This window comes from Phocoena sinus, chromosome 7 (genome assembly GCF_008692025.1).
Source record: "Phocoena sinus isolate mPhoSin1 chromosome 7, mPhoSin1.pri, whole genome shotgun sequence".
In the NCBI taxonomy this organism is placed as follows: Eukaryota; Metazoa; Chordata; class Mammalia; order Artiodactyla; family Phocoenidae; genus Phocoena; species Phocoena sinus.
The window spans coordinates 107,242,923-107,262,149 of record NC_045769.1 but is presented as its reverse complement, the minus strand read 5'-3'; the positions used below and the strand labels follow the sequence as shown (position 1 = coordinate 107,262,149).

The 19,227-nt window shown below is 39.8% G+C and overlaps 1 protein-coding gene across 2 annotated transcripts in view; it reads right to left on the bottom strand.

Moving 5' to 3' along the window:
* Nucleotides 1-10,352: 10,352 nt before the first annotated feature.
* CNTNAP5 (contactin associated protein family member 5) overlaps nt 10,353-19,227 on the bottom strand; it is an 876,608-nt gene continuing 867,733 nt past the window's right edge. For both annotated transcript variants that reach the window (XM_032637306.1, XM_032637307.1), the window contains exons 22-24: nt 14,471-14,689; nt 12,786-12,857; nt 10,353-10,549 (exon numbers count right to left, since the gene is read on the bottom strand). In XM_032637306.1, coding sequence (XP_032493197.1) covers nt 10,353-10,549; nt 12,786-12,857; nt 14,471-14,689 — 488 coding nt within the window. The remainder of the gene's footprint in view (nt 10,550-12,785; nt 12,858-14,470; nt 14,690-19,227) is intronic.

The following is a 19,227-nucleotide window of genomic DNA, read 5'->3' as shown; positions in this document are numbered from 1 at the left end:
GCCTCCCCAGCTAGACCCATAGGGCCTTTGCCAGTAGATGTCATGTCCTCTTATGTGATTATTCTCATCATCTCACTCAAAATCCACATCAAAAGAGCTGACAACTGTTTGTTGAATGAATGAGGGAGAAAGGGTAATTTTTTATTATTGCCTTATTACTGCATGAGAATATTTGACTTATGCCAGTTCTCTTCATAAAGCCTGTAGCTCTTCAATGAGAGCTTTGCACACAACAAAGGGCCCTGGGAGCCAAGGACAAGTTGTCACACTTTCCAAACCAAAGTTTCAGGGAAGCTAGAGCTTTTGCTCCAGCCCTTTCTTCCGGGAAGCATATTCGTGCACTCTGGGATGATGGCATTTCTCCTCCTTTCAGTGAAAGACATGCCCTATGACAGCCTTTAATTCTCTAAGGCTCATTTGAACAGCTGGGGCTCTCAGAGGATGTGGCTGAACTGGATTTGCCTTTTCAACTAGTCAGCGCTGTCATTAGTGCTCATGTTTCCTCCCCACGGATGGATTTCATATTCCAGACTTGTCTTTCAGCAGCCCGGTGGGTGTTGGTGTCAGAACTGCATTCCTCCATGGCTGGCGCGCCTTCAAAGTGCTTTCAGCCTGGCTCAGACGTGCAGATTCTGAGAGATCATTTACCGGATCAAATTGATGCCCTTGGAAATGTATTTTTAAAGCGTCATGAAAAATAAAATCGATTCATATATCGTTTAAACATTTATTATTAAAAATAGCATGAGAGTTTTTTCCCCCACCTATTATATGTCTGGACTGAGAGCCATCTTTTTTCCCCTCTTTAATTTCATAACCTTAAACCAAAGGCAGATATGAAGACATGAACAGGAGGTTAAGATTACAGAGTCCTTCACTAACTTCTTGTACCCTCCGATTATGTGAAGGTAGGAAAACATATGTTTTTTAGTACATGAGTATTGTTTTAAAATCTATTGAGTGATGAGGCACTCAATATGATGTGAATGGACTTATTTATTTACCTTCCCTCAGCTACTGATTACAAGAGTTGGAATTTGAAGGCAAGACTGTCTAGCCAAAAATTCTCTAATCAGTTCCTCTGATAGCAAAACGTATTCCAAAACTTTCTTTTAAGATACCTGATTTATTTCAGTATTTAGAATCACGGACTCTCTTTTGGGGGGCGGGGGCTGGGGCACCTCCAAAGCTCATCGTTGGCAGAGCTACAGCTACGATGCAAGACATCTTCCTAGTCCTGTCCACCCTTGACAAACAAAGCACCCCTGCCTTGTCTGTGTCTCCCTTTATTAAATTCTGTGCAACACGTGCCATTGTTTCCTACGGGTTAGGAGGTGGTAAGGTGATAAAGACAGGGGGCTTTTATGGAGGGCTCCGCAGACCACGGACCTGGCTACGTGGTTTGCACGTATTGTCACAGATCCTCAGGATCTGTGAAGCTTTTTGTTTTAGTTTTTCTCCTTTTACGTCTGAAAAAAGTAAGGATTACAGTGGTTTATTTATTTAAGGCACAAAACTAGAGAATGGGATTTTATGTGATTTGAGCCCCGGTGGGCCTGGCTCCAAGTTCATGCATGTCCACCTTATTAGACTCCTTTGAGCCTTGGTCCCTGTTGTTCCCTGCCTTCTCCATGGTGTCAGATGATTCCAAATGGAATCTCCTTCCCACTTCTTCATCAAGTGGCTTGAAAATGGGTCATGGATGCCTTCATATTGTTAAGGCCAAAGATGTTTATTTATTCTCATCTGACTTAGTTTCTCGGTAGCGTTGAAGGATTGTCTACTTCTTCTTGATTAAGCTCTTTGTTTTCTGGGTTCCAATGTACTCATCTGGTTTTCCTCATTTCTTCATGTGTGGCCCTTCCTCTTCTGACAGACCACAGTTCCAGGCTCTATTTCCTAGTTACACTCACACTCTAGATGATCTCAATGAGCCTCTCTCTCTCTCTCTCTTTCATACATGCACACATGCACACACACACACACACACACACACACATATATGTCCATACCTAAACATACATATACATACACATATATCTCCCAAGTGTCTCTCTGGACCAGACCTCACTCCTGAACTGCAGACATATATACCCAGATGCATGCTCTGCATCCACACTTGTTGCCTAGTGGGAATCTCAAACTTAACAATTCCCAAGCTGAATTTGTTATCCACTTTTCCCACTTCACAGCCACCCTCCCCCAAACCAAAACAATTTGCTCCTATCCATTCAGTTCCTTAAGCCAAATATTCTCATCTTTCTGGATTCTTTGCTTCCCTCACACTTTCCCTCTAATCTGTCAGCAAGCCCTCTTGGTTCTGTCTGGACCCAGTTATTATTACAACCTCTGTTATGACAGCCCTGGTCCCAGCCACCATACCCTCCCTCAGGCTTCTGAAATGCGTACCAACTATACATATTCTACTGCTTTTGTTTCCCTAGGGTCCACTCTCCACTGTGCAGTTAGATGAGTTTTTGAAAGTTAAATCTGAGGCTGTTTCATAGATAATTTCATTTGTGTCATGTTTTAGATTCCACACATAAGTTATATCATACAAGGTCCTACTGTATAGCACAGGGAACAACATTCAATATCCTGTGATAAACCATAATGGAAAAGAATATGAAAAAGAATGAATACATCTATATATATATAACGGAATCACTTTGCTGTACAGCAGAAATGAACACAACATGGTAAGTCAACTCTACTTCAATAAAATGAATTAAAAAAAAAAAGAAAGTTAAATCTAAGGTGTCATGATACTGTCCTGTTGAAAATCTATGTCCATTTTCAATTTCTATATGTTGACTGACTACCCCATACATAGAAATCTTAATAAACACACTATGAAGTGAGTTCCATTTCATGACGATGCATGGTTAGCATCTCAAACAGCTGGAGTAAAGACTGTGAGAAGAAAGGGAAGGCAAGGCAAGGTGAAGCAAGTGGCTTCTGTGAGTTAGTGGGTAAGGGTTAGGAGTGCTCCCCCCACCCAGCCCAGGTTTCATGTACATCCCTGAAACCAGAGTGGCTTCTGAGCCTTGAAATTGACTTCTAACCAAGTCAATGAGCTTGCTCTTGTACACATCTGAGCCAGGCTCACAAGCCAGTAAAAACCGCTGAGGGCTCAGAGAGCCCATGGCACCCCTTTTAAGCCTGGTGAAATCAATAAACCTAGGAAGTGGGAGGTTCATGTTTCTCCAGAATCCCCACAGGTCATGTTGTCTGGGAGTTAATGGTCTAAGGAATAAGAATGGGCACCAAGGGATTAATTGTGTGACTCTTCATTAACCCAAGAAAACACAGCAAGAGGCATTTGTCTTCCACACAAAATCATACAAAATTCTCTCTTTATTAAATATACATTATTTACAGTGTAAGTCTTTCTTCTGTACAACAGGAACCATAAAAAACAAAGAAATCTAAGGCTAACTTTCATTTTTCCCCATACAGTGTATTAAGACATGTTACATTGTCTACAAAACTGACCTGGAACGAGGCAACATCACTTGGGATTCTGTTTCAGGAACAAAAATGAGAAGGTCAAAAGGAAAAGCTAGACTCCAGGAGATCTACAGAGAGAGGTGACCTGCTTTGTGCTTTTGCCGTAATAAAGATCTGACATCTATATTTTTGAAGAGGTTATTTTGTATTTTATTGTGTCCTTGTTAAAAATAATCTCCCTACTCTTTCCCATTCTTCAAAAAGGATGTCCACTATATGCCAGAACAAGACTGATTTCCCATCTGAAGTGGACATTGTAACATGGTATCACAGGGCTCAGCAAACTGCAGCCCACAGACGAAATCTGACCTGTTGCCTATTTTTGTCAATAAAGTTTTGTTGGAACGTAGCCACGCCTCTTTGTCCATGTATGGCCCTCTTCCTGCTACAAGAGCAAAGGTGAATAGTTGCAACACAGTCCGTTCTATAAAGCCTAAAGTACTGACTATCTGGCCCTATACAGAAAAAGTTTGCTGGCTCCTTACCTAGCATATCCTGGAGGCAGACTTGTGGTTCCTCCCTCAGCCTGCATTCTTATTCCTGATGACACCTCTGCACCTTTTGAGCCTCCTCCAGTGCACCGAGGGAAGTGACAGCCCAAGATAGCACAGCATATCAGGAGGCCTGTCAACTACCATATTCAGAAGGAGAACATTCTTGATGCTGGACCTCACTAAATACAAAGTCCTTCTCACCATATAACTATGGTGTTGTAAGCAAAGTTTGGTATTTTTTGCATGAGTATTTAAGGCAGGAGAAGGTTACACAGGTTGGCACTGCCATTCAAAGAGAAGTCTTTCCTGTGAAGACTTGGGGATGGAGTTGACTCTAATGGGAACGTCTGACTAGGCAGAAGCTCATTCATACTACCCCCTAAGGTGTCACTGAAAATTCTACTTATGGGAAGGCCTTCCAAAGAGTCTGCAGGGGAATACAACGATCCTGTTGCATCCTGTTTTCACGTCCTCTGAGGCTACTGCTGGAATCAGAAGCATGGAAGAATATGATGCTCATGAAAATAAAGACTAGGATTTAATCACTAAAACAATTAGCTTCACCTTTGATCATGGCTTAGGATTACTCTCTTATTTTCTCCTGCCATTTTGCCAAAGCTCCCCTGTATCGCTGGGGAAGGGTGAAGAAAACAGTGTTCCCAGATAGTGTTGGATGGTCGGTCCCTGGCAGTGTTCACTGTCAGGGGTGGGGAGTATCATACCTCAACATCATTCTGGCCTGCCTGTGCATGGCAGGACCAATGAAGGGGAGAGAAAGACCCCCTAGGCTGATTTCAGGACCTTAGGGCTTCTACCCATGGAGCTGCTGATTCATGATAGTGGAGCTAGGGAGCTTTCTGACAGTTCCTTTTCCTTAAAGTTGTATCTGGGTATTCAACCAGGGCTGGTTAGATCATTGTGGTGATAGCTCTAAAGCATCCTGGAAAATTCCTGATGAAATAAACATCTTGAAGAAAAAGAAAAGATGTAGCTGACGTAGAGCTGGGAAGGGTCAAAAATATCGTGCCAAGTTAAGTAAAGAATTCTTCATGAAAAGCCCATGATATTGCCTCTTTCCCTAAGGTGATGATCCAAGTGCATTAAAGAGACTCCTGAGTTAGGAGCCAGGAGAGTGGGAGGAGCTGCTGCCAGTGAGTCATGTGGAAGCAGTGACTTTCCTCTTGCAGGAAGGTTATCAGTTGTCTCCATGTGTCCCCTCTTCCTCCTCAACCTGTTCCCAGTGGGTGTGGTCAAAACACCCAAACCAACTTTTGCCTTCATCTTTGCTCACATCTGTTCGGCCAATTTGTAGACTATAAACATTATAAAAGAGAGACAATTTGCTTACAAAGTATGATATTTCACTAAAAAAAAAAAAAAAAGTGTGCTTTTCTGTCCTCCCTCAGAGTACCTTAGTGGAAAGTAACACAAAAGTTACTCAAAAACAGAAAAAAAGAGTTAAATATAAAAACCTTCTATGAAGGCTTCAAATAACTGTCAACTCAAAAGGAAATGTGTCTCTCCCTGTCAAACAGAGATGTATGGAGAATGTCAAAAATGAAGCCTGAATAACAAAACTATTTTGACAAAGAGTTTGTGTAGGTGTGTGTTTGTGATTTTTTTTTTTTCCCTTAGGAGTTTCAACTATTTGGAAGTTGTGAAAGCAGGGATGAAAACTAAGGACAAGCAAAATCTGCAAACTAGATGGCTTAACAAGTAAGAGTGTGGGTGAGGAGATGGGGGTAGGGTAAAAAAGACCCAAGAACAGTATATCGAAGTAATTCAATCAGACTCTGTGTTTTTTAAAGAAAACACTATCAAACTGCATGAGAGACATGAAATAGCACTCAGTTATCTTCCAAGCATTCTGGAAGTTTTGAGTTTGCCGACACCATCTTCCTTTAACCACCTTTGCACCTGCAGGAATAAGGAAGACTCTTTATTTGGTCTACTTGGGACCTCTAGGACAATGGGGGACTAATTATGTCCAAGCCTTGAGGTTAAGGAAAAATGAGTAGCAGAGCTATACACTGTGTCTCAAATTCCCTTTGGCAGGCTTTTCCCAATTCCCAATGCTGTTTTGATGGATTGTAGCTAAGGCAGTATTTAAAGGACACCGGGTGTTGGTGGACAAGCTGTCAAGACTTTTTATAAGAAAGAATTCACCAGCCTGATTCTTAACTCCTGAATGTCTTGGAGCTTCCCAGTGTAGCTCCTGTAACTGAATGAGCTTACTGCAGAGAAGAGAAATGTGTGATTTTCAGGATTGGAAAAATTCCCCCAGAGCACAGACATGAGACCTCACTTAGATGCATGACACTTTGAGTCAATGAATTACTCAAAAATATCCTTCATCCATTCTCAGAGATCTTCCTAAATTGAGTCAAAATGGTTCATCAGGACACAGTAGGGTTTTAGGAGGAGCTGGGGTATGACAAAGACCCCTTAAGGAACATCTAGAAGAACAAGGGCATGCAATAGGTCACCAATACACGAAGAAAAAGAACTGAAAAAAAAAGGAAGAGGGGAGAAGTGGAGATTGCTGTTTCCTACCTCAAATAGGGTCCCCGAGTCGTCACTTAGTTCTGACCCATGAAAGGAGGACTTTCAGAACCCCCCACCCACAATTAAAACAAGAATGGGGAGAATGTACCCTCCACAAAAGTTCTCTAGAGACAGATATCATTTACTCTCACCCCTAAAGAGTCAACCCATCTCCCTCCACAGAAACACACCAGCGTAGACTGGCATTTGCTTCAAGGAAGAGAAATAAAGTCAACTTACTGAAGGTGGAAGTAAAAAGCAAGAAAAAAATATATAAATATTTTCCAGAAAGTATGTTTCTTTCCATCTCTAGCAAAGATGTTACAAGAATGATAGTATAGAACCTTAGCCCTATATTCTACAGCATTTTATGCATACCTCTATTACAACAATACATGCCTCCCCTGCTAGACTTTGGGCTTCCCAAGGGCAAGAACAAGGCATAATGTGTATGAATACACCCAATATCTAGCACAACCCTTGGAGTATTGGGTATTCAATAAAAACTTCATTAATGAAGAAAGTACAGAACAAGGTTTTTTGTTTGTTCTGATCCTACTCCTGTGGTGGGCATAAGTCTGACAAAAGGTGGAAGTCAGGTGGGTACCATCTCTGTTATTACTAAAGGGGATAAAAAACTGTTTTAAAAGAATCAGCCCTAGGATCCTTAAAATAAATATTTCATTTGCAGTTCAGAGTACAGAAAGGCTAAGCTTTTCTTAAAAATATATCTAGAGAAGTGAAAAATGTTTAATTCTGTAGACAAATTCTCCTAAAAACCATGGTGATCTAACCTATACACACACACAGAGATGCAGTGTTAAATATAAGTTTAAGGTAAGCAAATACACTGCTGCTTACATAAATAGATTTGTTTGGTGGGAATAGTATCAATGAGATAGCCCCCCTAGAATGTGAAATTGTACAGGTATTTTTTGGTTTTCCTGTAAAGTGACCACGTTCCATAAAATATGTTGGTAAACAGCCATTACCAAAGAGTGAGGGTTAAAATGTAGGATTATGGCGATCCAGTTGGCCAGAGCATGCAGTCAGGAAACTGAAGCAGAAAACTGTGGTTAAGGAGGCATTAGAATGCTTTCAAGGACTGTTAGTTTTAGATTATAATTGTTCAAGGATTGAAACACTCACACAACTCAACAATTACACAAAACTCCATGGATCTTGGTACCACGGAGGAAAGACAGGCAGAGTTTGCACTTGTCATTGCAAATTGTGTTTTCCTTTGGAGAGAGCAGCTTGCTTGCTTTCCATACACATCTGGTGAAAGTTAGTGTTCTCTGGGGTTATGAAATATTCCAACCCTGTAAAAATAATTCTGATTTAGCCCTGAGACTCTTCTTATAAGAGTGACGTGCTGATCGCACTGTCTTGGCATTTGTCATTAAGTCTGTGATACGCAGTATGGATGGATGGATAGTCTACAGATGTGGGGAGTTTTGCTGGTAGATTCTGTAGTGCAGATGTGACAAGGATGGAGCTTCTCAAATTTTTCACCCTGCAGAACCCCCTACAAGCCTATAAATGTGGATGAGAAAAGCAGATCCTCCAAGGTGGCCTCTGTTAGTACTCCATTTCTTCTATCAATACTGGGTCAGCAAACTATAGTCCCTAATTCTCAGAGATTGAATAATGAGCAGTTCCAGTTTTATTACTCACACCTTCCTTTTCCTTTCCAATTCCTTACTGGAGATGTTTTGGGCTAAACCCACTACACTTCATGGTGACTTTTATTTCAGGGGACAAAGGACTATGTCACCAAGCAAAAGAATATAGCATTTTTATGGAAAGAGAAAATTCAGGAGTGAACACTGGAAATAGGAGAGAACAGGGCAGGAAGAAACAGTAAAGATCTTTCCTCTTATGAATGGATTATTCATCTTATTAAAGTTAGAAGGAAAAAAAGTTACCCTTGTTAGAACCACTTTAAAATAAATTTGCTAGCAAAAGGATATAATGGGAATGATTAAGTAAGAATCCACAGAAAAGTTTTAAAAGAGAGGGTGTATTTGGAACAACATCTTCAAGTTGAGAAATATGATTACAAATGAAATCCTTACCCCACGCTCTCTGCCACTGAAAGAAAAGCCTGGAATAGACCTGAAATGGGGTGAAGCCTTGGAGTTCCTCCTTGTGAGCCTTATCATGCAGGAAAGTGTTAAATAGTCAGAAGTGACAGACACGGAGAACAAGATGGGATACAAATCGAGTCTGTCTTGTAAAGAGAATCAGCAAGTAATTTCCATGTCTGTGGACCATTCTCTTCGCATTCCCAGCCTACTGGAGCATTTACATCCTTTTCCCCTTATCTTTTTTCCTGAAGCTGGACCAGAGGCAAAGCGTGAGGAATATCACTACAGTAAAATCACCAGGATTCGTACAACCACCTCGTGCATGTGCCCAAGATAACTTCTTGAAGGAATGACTGTGTTTTATGGATGTTTTGGTATCAAAAGGGGCAAATACCCTGAAATGTGTCACTGCATCGTCTGGGAGTTTATGTCTGCAGAAAGAAGTGTGTGTGGGGCCTTTATATACATAGGATGAAGAGCATCTGAAAATGTGATGTGCTGTAGGACTTAAGGGCTCCTCTCAGATTAAGCAGTGGGGTCTCCCTGGAGCTAGTCAGAATGCCTCACACATCAGTTCATCCTAAACCTCCTAGAGAAATGGCTCAGTGGACAGACGTGGATTATTATATCTATTCTAAAATGTGAAACCTGTGTTTACTTTCTTCACCATATCTTTAGTGAGGGGAGGGAAGGAAAGAATTCTGTTTGGTATTTCTTTGCTTTCATGCAGTATTTTGTTTGTTTGTCTTGCTTTGTTTTTTGTTTTTGTTTTTCTTTAAAGCTGAGTTAAGGTGGTTTAAGCTCTTTCATGGAACCAAGTGCTAATTTAGACTTTTATTTGAATTGCTTTTTGCTGCAGCAATGATATATATATCTATCAGTATAATAATCCCAGGAATAACCTAGCTAGCATTTCTCACAAAATTGGAAGAGGCATTTTTTAAGTTATAGAACGTCTACTTCCTAGCAGCTTTCTTTTTACCTCCTAGTTTCAAGTGACTATTTTCCATGCTTTCCCTAGGTTTATGCTATTGTGTGCTGTTCTAAAGCGTCAGCCCTGGGAGAGAGTGGTAAGAAAGGAACAAAGCAATAGCTCACGACTATCAGGAATCCTATATTTGAAATACTCAGGGGATGAGTCAGAGCGAACAATGATGATGAGTTAGGGTAATGGGCTTCCTGTGGGGGGAAAATTAACACACAACAAACCTCTCTTATTCCTTTTAAAGTGCCACTGACACAAACCAGGCCCTAGAATCTTGTTTTGGTACCCTGAGTTCCCTGGTCGGAGTGGACTTGAAATGGGGAAGGGTGTTGAGGATGACCGCTTCATGCCAAAGTCACAGAGCTCAGGTTCAAGGTAAGCCTGAAAGACTGAATGGTTGCAGAACTGAAGGCTGCATCTTAGAAAGTGGAAATATGGAACTGAATATGGACATGTGCACACATGTGTCTCTTCCTTGTCTAAAGTAATCAGTCTCTTGAATGATCGTTTTCACCATTATAAGTGTGTCACAGAGGAAGGCAGTGGCCACAGCTGCCTGGCATTCTGAGCTGGTTCGAGGGGATAGATGCTGTGGTGAATGCAGGTATGTTCCAAAAATAAAAGGAAAACAGAGAAAGAAAATGAGCAAAATGAAAGATAGGAGAAAGAGGAGAAGGAGGAACCAAAAATGAGCAACAAAGGAAGAGTATGAGGTGGTCCTGCAGTTTTTCAGATGAAATATTCCCGCTTACACTCGCTCACTGTGTTTTGCAAATCAATGTCATTTCTAAAGGAACTGTCCAAATTTTCCGGATATTCCTTCTCCTTCATCTGGTTGGTACGATGTGACTGCTTATGCTGGTAAAGGACACGACTCATGATGCCAATGATCGAGAAGATGATGAATATCACCACTGCTATTACTCCTGTTGAGAAAGAGGGACAAGAGAGAGAGGGAGATTATCACAGATCATCTGGTCAAGAGAGAGAATTCAAAGTAGACAAGAAAGGCACTTAGGAGAAAGAACCAAACAAAAAACAAACAAACAACAAACTCTGCTGCAGGTCCAGAAATAAACACAGGCTGAAATGCATTCAGGCTTCAGTTACAAAAAAACCTCCTCTTTCAGGCTAGTGAGTGCTGAAGCCAGTTTCAATAAGAGGAGGTTTTATTTAATGGACTAAGAAAGCCATCAAATAGATATGGAATCAGACTAGCAAAGGATCTCTTAGTAAATTCCTTTAAGACCTGCTTTAAAGAATGTGTCTGAATCATTTTTAATTAGCACATTTCTTTGTCATCTTGCAAATAAGTACCTTAGAACTACTTTAGCATCCTAGAAAATATGTAGATATCTCACTTCCCAATACATGCTCTATGGATGTAAACTTGTTTATGGTATATTTTTGCTTTGCTAAAAATGTTTTATTAATAATGAAATGCTTACTAAATATTCAGGGCATTCTACCCTGCTGTGCACTCTGCAAGGTATAGGCTCATTTGAAGATGGTACTCCTCTGTCCTCCAGAGTCAACTGCAATGGCAAACTTCTGCCCTGTTGTGTCAGATACTAACCTACTTTGATTGTATGTGATTTTATGGGACCTACTTGGCAAGCTGTCCTCACTGACCCTAAGGTCTTGTCCCTACCCTTGCCAGGAAGGGTCTTGAGAAGGGAATAGCAAAGTCAGCAAAGTTTACAAGGCAGAGTAAAACCAGGTAAGTTAACAAACCTAGAAATAAAGTGGATATAGTGAGTGATACCCCGGAATGAGCTGCAGCATTTAGAGATGAAATACAGAACCAGTTTTCTACTCTATTCAGGGTGGGAGGATGTGAACCTCCAGGAATTTTTCTCAGGGGTTGGGATGAATTTCCTGCCTTAAACAGACTCATAGAAGCCTGTACGTGGGTGGGAAAAAGTCAGCAGTCACAAAAGTCTTTTCTCCATTTGTCGAATGAGAAATTATAGGAAGAGAAACAGGCACCAAATGGTTTCCTATATTTCTTGTCGCCAAACAAAAATCAACTTGGACTCTTTACCCTGAAGTAGATATTCAGATCAGACATTTGAAGAACTTCCTTAAGAAAAGTGTGTGTGTGTGTGTGTGTGTGTTTCCTCACAACCTTATTGTAACAATGCACTTCTGTGCTCCCCTTGCCACTTGTCCTTCCAGCCTAAAACACTACTCACTGGTTCTATTGTTACCTGTTTACCCATCCCACCCCACCTTGCCCCCACCAAGCTGTGAGCTCTTGCAGGGCAGCATCCATATCTTTCAGCCTTGTATTCTTGTATTTAGCACTGGTCCTGACCCATAGTGGGGGTTCTTTCCATAGCAGTTAAATAAATGGTTACTGTTGACTTTTAAGAGCAGAACTCCATCTGGTGTGAATTAGTCCATCTAGCCTGTCAGAAAGCAGAGATGGGGCCACCTGTGAGGACCATGGTTCTCAGATGGAAATGAATTCTGTCTCTCACAGGCATCTTACATTAAACACGTTTGGGAGTCATTCCGTGTTGCAAGACCCAGATGGAAAAATCAAGTTCCTGGAGGCAACAGCCAAGCTGAGGCAGGATACAGAGCAGTGAGGCCAAGAGGCTGTGAGAAAATGGAAAAGCAATGGGGGTGGGAGGGAGAGCGGAGCTCACAGCAGAGCGGACAAGAACTTCCTCTGTAACCATATGTGCTGCTAGATCGGAAACTGCAGTCCCATGGGCTTCACCTTGTTCATTAGATCCACTTGGTGGAGAAAACCCAACAGCACTACAGCTTTGCCCATCTGTCTGCCCCAACATGGCTTTTTCCCATATGTAGTTTTATTAGTTTGCTTTGTGCTTTAGGAAAAATGACAAATGGATGAGATCAACAGGATGCACGCTGCCTGTCTCAAAGTAAATTATCCAGATGTTGACTATGTGCTCAGCTGCCTGGTGGTTCAGGGAGGGATCCCTTCATAGAGCTGCTGGTGCTGGGCTTGGAGGGTAGGGTACCTTTGATCATCCCAGCATGTGTGATTATTCATGAAAAACCTCACGTTCTTAGATATGCAGGGTTCTGGGTGCTGGATAGCCACACTGAGGAAGGATTCAGGTAAGTTCCTCCAGAGCACAGAACCACTGATGTCTTTTCTGCTTTCTGCCACAAAGAATGGTTTACCTCCGATGAGAGCCGAGTCACTTTGCACTGCGTTGGTGAGTGGTTCCCGCTCATCTGTCTTCCCAAAATGATCTGAAAGGTGTAAAAGACACTCAAAGTCCTAGAAGAAGATCTGAAATATGGCGTTGTGATGACACAGGTGTATTAGACCAGGTGCTCTCAAATAGTTGGCATTGTGGAAGGAAGGCAAACATACCCAAAAAAGCATTTTAAGTATACTGCTTACACCCCGTAGTTTCATGACCCTGTTCATTTCTATGTAAGTTGTAAGACAAGAGGTTAAAAGACATGATGGTGGTACTCTGCTCGTATCTGCCTTGGCCTACAGCTTACCTCTCAGCCTACCCTTGAAGTCCCTTTATTATTTGCTGGACAGTCCCTATGCCTGTCAACGACTTCTTCCCTCAAGCTCACCTGCCTCTGATTCAGAGGTTTCTTTAATTACAATAGATTTCTGACTCCATTGGCAGGAAAGGGCAAATTGCTGGTGAATTAGCACCCCCAAGAAACCCTCACACATTTTACTATATGTACATTAACATATACGGTGTAAAAAAAACAAAGAGCATCAAGTTTGAAGGCACATAGACCTGGTTTCGAATCCTAGCTCTGACACTTATTGGTGTGGTGACAGTGAGCTACATACATTTTTTAAATAGCAATCTGCAAATGTATTAAAGGGAGTTAATGATCCTATAGGTATGCATATAGTGCACATAAAATTGTCAAGACCTATAGCACCTCTCATTAGTATTGCTGTATCATTTAATCCTCAGGAAATGACTACAACATGTTTATAATTTTTTCCAATCTCACAGATAAGGAAATTATATCAAAGCCATTAAGTAACCTGCCCAAAGTTCTGTAATTCATTCATGGAAGATTCAGAATTCCAATCAAGGTTAGCCGAGTGTCGTATTCAGGTTCTTTCTAGTATGCATACCTGACCATTGCCAAGAAAACACCAAGACTGGTGATGAGCAGGCAGCAGCAAAACTCTGTGCCCTTTCTTTGCTTGTAATTCATAACTTATTCGGCAATTGATGACCACACCTGATTAAAATAAATCCTAAGAACATCCAAGACACCTAGGATGACAGTGACTAAGAAAAGGTATTTCAGGAAGCGGCAAAATAAGAGAAGGTATATGGATGGTAGTCCTGTGGGACTTTCCTTTTATCAAGGAAGGTCGCTTTCAATCACATGAATTGTATTATTGATAGATCAACAACCAGCCTGCCTTCCCGACCCCTAAACTCTTTAATCCTTAGAGCAGCAACCACTTAAACGATAGCGAATATATATATATATATATATATATATATACATTTTCAGATTGTTATTCAAAAATGTGTGTAACTCAACGTCACCAGACCAATAAGCATCAGAGCAAGGATTTCAACACAGATCAATGTGCCTTCAAGCTTGTTGCTCTTTTTTTAAATAACATATATGTTAATGTACATACAGTCAAATATATACACATATATCTATTTCTAACTACTCATTAAAATTAGGATTATCTAAGCATATTAAATATCACTAAGAAATCAGTCATAATTCTTAACCACCTGTAATCATACAAGGTAAGGAATTGGGTAATATTAGCCTTTAGCCTGGAAGCTTCTTGAAGACATCAAAGTAGCACTGGTGAGAGAAGTTCCCTTGAGTATTTTCTTGCACACCTGATGAAGAATGCACCGTGGTCACTGCATTCACATCCGAATCCATCATCGAGCCACAGCTGGATTCTGTCAATATCCCTTGGATGGTTACAGGTGCGGTGGTGGCATGGCGCAGGGCTGCCTTCAGTGGTGCTATATGGTTGTATTGGACTGAAGCCAGACAGCCAACAAAACCCAGGGTGTTTGCTTTAGCAACTTCAGGATCCAATCCAAGATTCTCTGCAACATGAAAGACAGTTTTTTTAAACTATGCTCCATATCTACTTTAAGTAATGTCTGAAATTACAGAAATTGCCTCGTTATTTTTTGAATAAAGGAAATTGTCCCTCATCTCTCTTTATCTTCTCTTTCCAAACTCTACCCCCACTACCAGTGTCAGTATATCAACTACATATAATAGAAAATTGCTAGGGCTATCTTGGTTTGAGATAATGTTTCAAACTTCTAAATTTTCATTCATGTATTTTATGAATTGTAACGAATACTTAGTAAATCTCTTCTACACTCTAGATGTTTTATAGAATTTAGATCATTATCTCCATCACCATCTATTTATTGATTCTGGTGATTAATTCAAGCATACTGCAAAGCTCATTACAACATTTCACTCAAAATGATAGCAAGAAAAAAATGAAAAGAGGAAGACAGTGCGGTTAGAATGCAAAGTGGTCCTTTCAGAAGTTTATCATGTTTGGTGTTTTAAGCAGCTTATACACCGGCCTTCTAGTCAAGATTTTCACATGCTTAGTTCTGTCCGTGGTACTGATCGGTGAGCATGGATTTTCTATGACAGAAATCAATCTCTCAAAGTATCTTTGAGTCTTTATAAAATATAATGAGGCAATCATTTATGATTCACGACAAGATCAAATGTCTCACTGTCTTCAAGATTTGTGGTAAGATTGTTCAGTAGCCCATTTCTTTATTTTAACAAGGATCATTTGGACAAATTGCTGTGATGCAATTACATAAAACTACAATACGGGATGAACCTTTTTTCCCCCCCTTTAAGGCATAACAGTTTCAACAGACCTAGATTGTTCAGATAGATATTTTATTATGATAATCTGTTTATTTTCTGGAAGAGGGCAAGGACTTTCCTCTCTATCAGGTAAATTATAATTTATTTCCATCATAAGTGATCAAAGAGTGCTGCCAGGGATCACCAACAAAGCACTTTTTTGGCCACATTTAGGGGAGACATATAACGGACATATGGATCAAAATGAGAAATTAACATCCTTTAACAGTGCTTTTTCTAGTTTTGTCCTCATTATTGTCTCCCCCTTCAACACCCATGTAAACCTTGCTAATTTATCATCACTCTCTTCTTACAGGAAAAGAAAAGAAATCATGTATTAATTTTATGTGGCTATTGTAACAAATTAGCACAAACTTAAACAGCATAAAACAACACAAATGTTTTGTTTTACATCTCTGCAGAAGTCTGATACCAGTCTCACTGAGCTAAAATCGAGCTGCTGTTAATCTGCATTTTTTCTAGAGCCTCCAGGGAATAACCCATCTCTTTGTCTTTTCTAACTCCCCAAACTACCCATATTCCTTGGCTTATAGCCCCCTTCTTGTATCTTCAAAGCCAGCAATGTTGCACTTCTGTGTATCTTTCTTCCAAAGTCACTTTTAATACTAATTCTCTTCTTTTGCCCCTTCTTCCACTTTTAAGGACCCTTGTGATTGTACTGGGCTCAGCCAGTTAATCAAGGATAATCTTCCTATTTTTTTTTTTTTTTTTTGCAGTACGCGGGCCTCTCACTGTTGTGGCCTCTCCCGTTGCGGAGCACAGTCTCTGGACACGCAGGCTCAGCAGCCATGGCTCACGGGCCCAGCCGCTCGGCGGCATGTGGGATCTTCCAGGACAGGGGCACGAACCCGTGTCCCCTGCATCAGCAGGCGGACTCTCAACCACTGCGCCACCAGGGAAGCCCCAATCTCCTCTTTTAAGGACAGCTACTTAGCAACATTAATTCTTCTTTACCAGTTAGCTTAACATATTCACAGGTTCTGAGGATTAGGATTTGGCTATTTTTGTGGGTCATTATTCTTCCTACCACTCCATTCTTCTTGAGATTCTGTGAGAACTTTCCAGTTAATGATAATCAAAATTAATAGAGATGTGAATCGACACTCTTCAAGTGTGTAAGAACATGGGGCAGGGGTGGGGAGGAAACTGTGGTCTTCCAAATATTCCTGTAAATATCCTACAGTGGTGGTACCTATTTGTTACGTACTCATGAAAGCATCACATATGCCTATTTCTCATTCTATGCTTACAAAGACTGAGATTATGAGCATAAGCGACTACTCAAACACTGTTATGCAAAAGTCTTCCACACCAAAAAGCTTTAATTAAGACTAAGTGCTATTTGTCGAGTGTCAACAGAACTCAATGTACCCTAGTGTAATTCAGAATGCACATTAGCTACTGATTGGTGGTTTTCATGGGATAGAGTTAGAGATCAGAAGTATTTACAGAAGGAAGACAAGAGAAGGGAAGCATAAACTTGTATGAAGACTTTTTCCTCGTGGGATTTCAAAGCAGTGGAAAGTGACATGTCACTGCAGCTATGCCTTAAGGGTCTAAGTCAAAACTGCCAGATCTTATTCCTAGAATTCAGTTAAAAAGAAGCCTGTATTGGTGACAAGGTCTTTGAAGGATATCGTTATTCTGACCACCATGAATCCAAGTTTCAGGTAAAAGATTCGGCACATGGATAAATAGGGGGAAATGTCAGAAAATAACCACCTCTCTTTAATGGAAGAAATGTTTTGGATCAAGTCTTATCTCTAGGAAAGTTAATTTATTCTAGATGTATAAAAAGCATGCAAACCTTGAGAGGGTTCTGAAAAGAAATGAAGAAAACAAGAGTTCTTGATAGCAGAAAATACTCTCAGTATGAGGCCTGGCATAATGATTTCTCAGATTCTTACACATATGGAGAGGAAAAAAAAATGTTAAGATGGTTCCAGATTATATTTACTTCTTATAAATTTGTTACCTAATATGTGGTAAGAAACAGTTGTTTGCTAAAATGCATTTGTTCAATAGTCAACACCTATTGGGTACCTACTATATAATAATGTAATATTTTTAAAATTATTGAAATGTGATTGATGTACAGTATTATGTTAGTTTCAGGTGCACTATAGAGTGATTTGACTTTTGTGTACATTATGAAATAATCACAATGATAAATCTAGTAACCATCTGTCCCCAAACAAAGTTATTACAGTATCATTGACCATATTTCTTATGCTGTATATTATATCACCATGGCTTATTTATTTTATAACCAGAAGTTTGCATCTCTTAAACCCATTCACCTATTTTGTCCACCCTCCACCTGCCCCACCCACCCCCTCTGGAAACCACCAGTTTTTTCTCTGTATGACTGTTTTCATTGTTTGGTTTGTTTGTTTATTTTGTTTAGTTTTTTAGAATCCACATAATAAGTGAGATCATATGGTATTTGTCTTTGTATGACATTTCACTTAGCATAATACCCTCTAGATTCATCCATGTTGTAGCAAATTATGAATTTAACCATTTATCTATCCATGGGCATAGGCACTTAGGTTGTTTCCATATCCTGGTTATTATAGATAATGTTTCAATGACATTGGAGTGTATAGATCTTTTCAAATTCGTGTTTCTGTTTTCTTTGGGTAAATACCCAGATATGAAAATGCTAGATCATATAATAGTTCCATATTTAACTTTCTGAGCAATCTCCATACAGTTTTCCATAGTGGTTGAACCAACTTACAATCCCACAAAAAGCACACCAGAATTCCCTTTCCTTTACATCCTCACCAACACTTATTATTTTTTGTTCTTTTTGATAACAGCCATTCTGACAAGTGTGAGATGGTATTTGATTGTGGTTTAGATTTGCATTTCCCTGACGATTCGTGATGTTGAGCATCTTTTCATGTTTCTGTTGGTCACCTGTATGTCTTCTTTGAAAAAAAAAGTCTATTCATGTCCTCTACTCATATTTTTAATATTTTGAAATTGTGTTCTGTGTATATTTTGGATATTAATCCCATGTTGGATATATCAATTGCAAATATTTTCTTCCAACTAAGCTGCCTTTTCATTTTGTTGATAGTTTCCTTTGCTGTGCAAAATCTTTTTAGCTTGATGTAGTCCCATTTAATTATTTCTGCTATTGTTTCACTCACCTGAGACAGATCCAAAAAAATATTGCTAAGACTGATGTCAAAGAGTGTACTTCCTTTGTTTTCTTCTAGGAGCTTTATGGTTTCAGGTCTTCATTGAAGTCTTTAATCCATTTTTAGTTTGTTTCTGTATATGATATGAGAAATTAATCCAGTTTGATTCTTTTGCATATAGCTGTCTAGTTTTATCCAGCACTATTTACTGAAAATATTTTTCCCATTGTATATTCTTGCCTACTTTGATGTGGATTAATTGACCATATAAGTGTGGGTTTATTTCTGGGTTTGCTATTCTGTTCCATTGATGTGTGTGTGTGTGTGTGTGTGTGTGTGTGTGTGTGTGTGTGTTTTCATACAAATTTTAGAATTATTTGTTCTAGTTCTGTTAAAAATGCCACTGAAATTTTGATAGGGATTGAACTGAATCTTTAGATTGCTTTGGGGGTATGGCTTTAATAATATTCATTTTTCTAATCCATGAATATAGTGCATATATAGAGGATTTTTTTGCATCTACGTTCAGAAGTTACAAGTTTGGCTTGTAATTTACTTTTTTC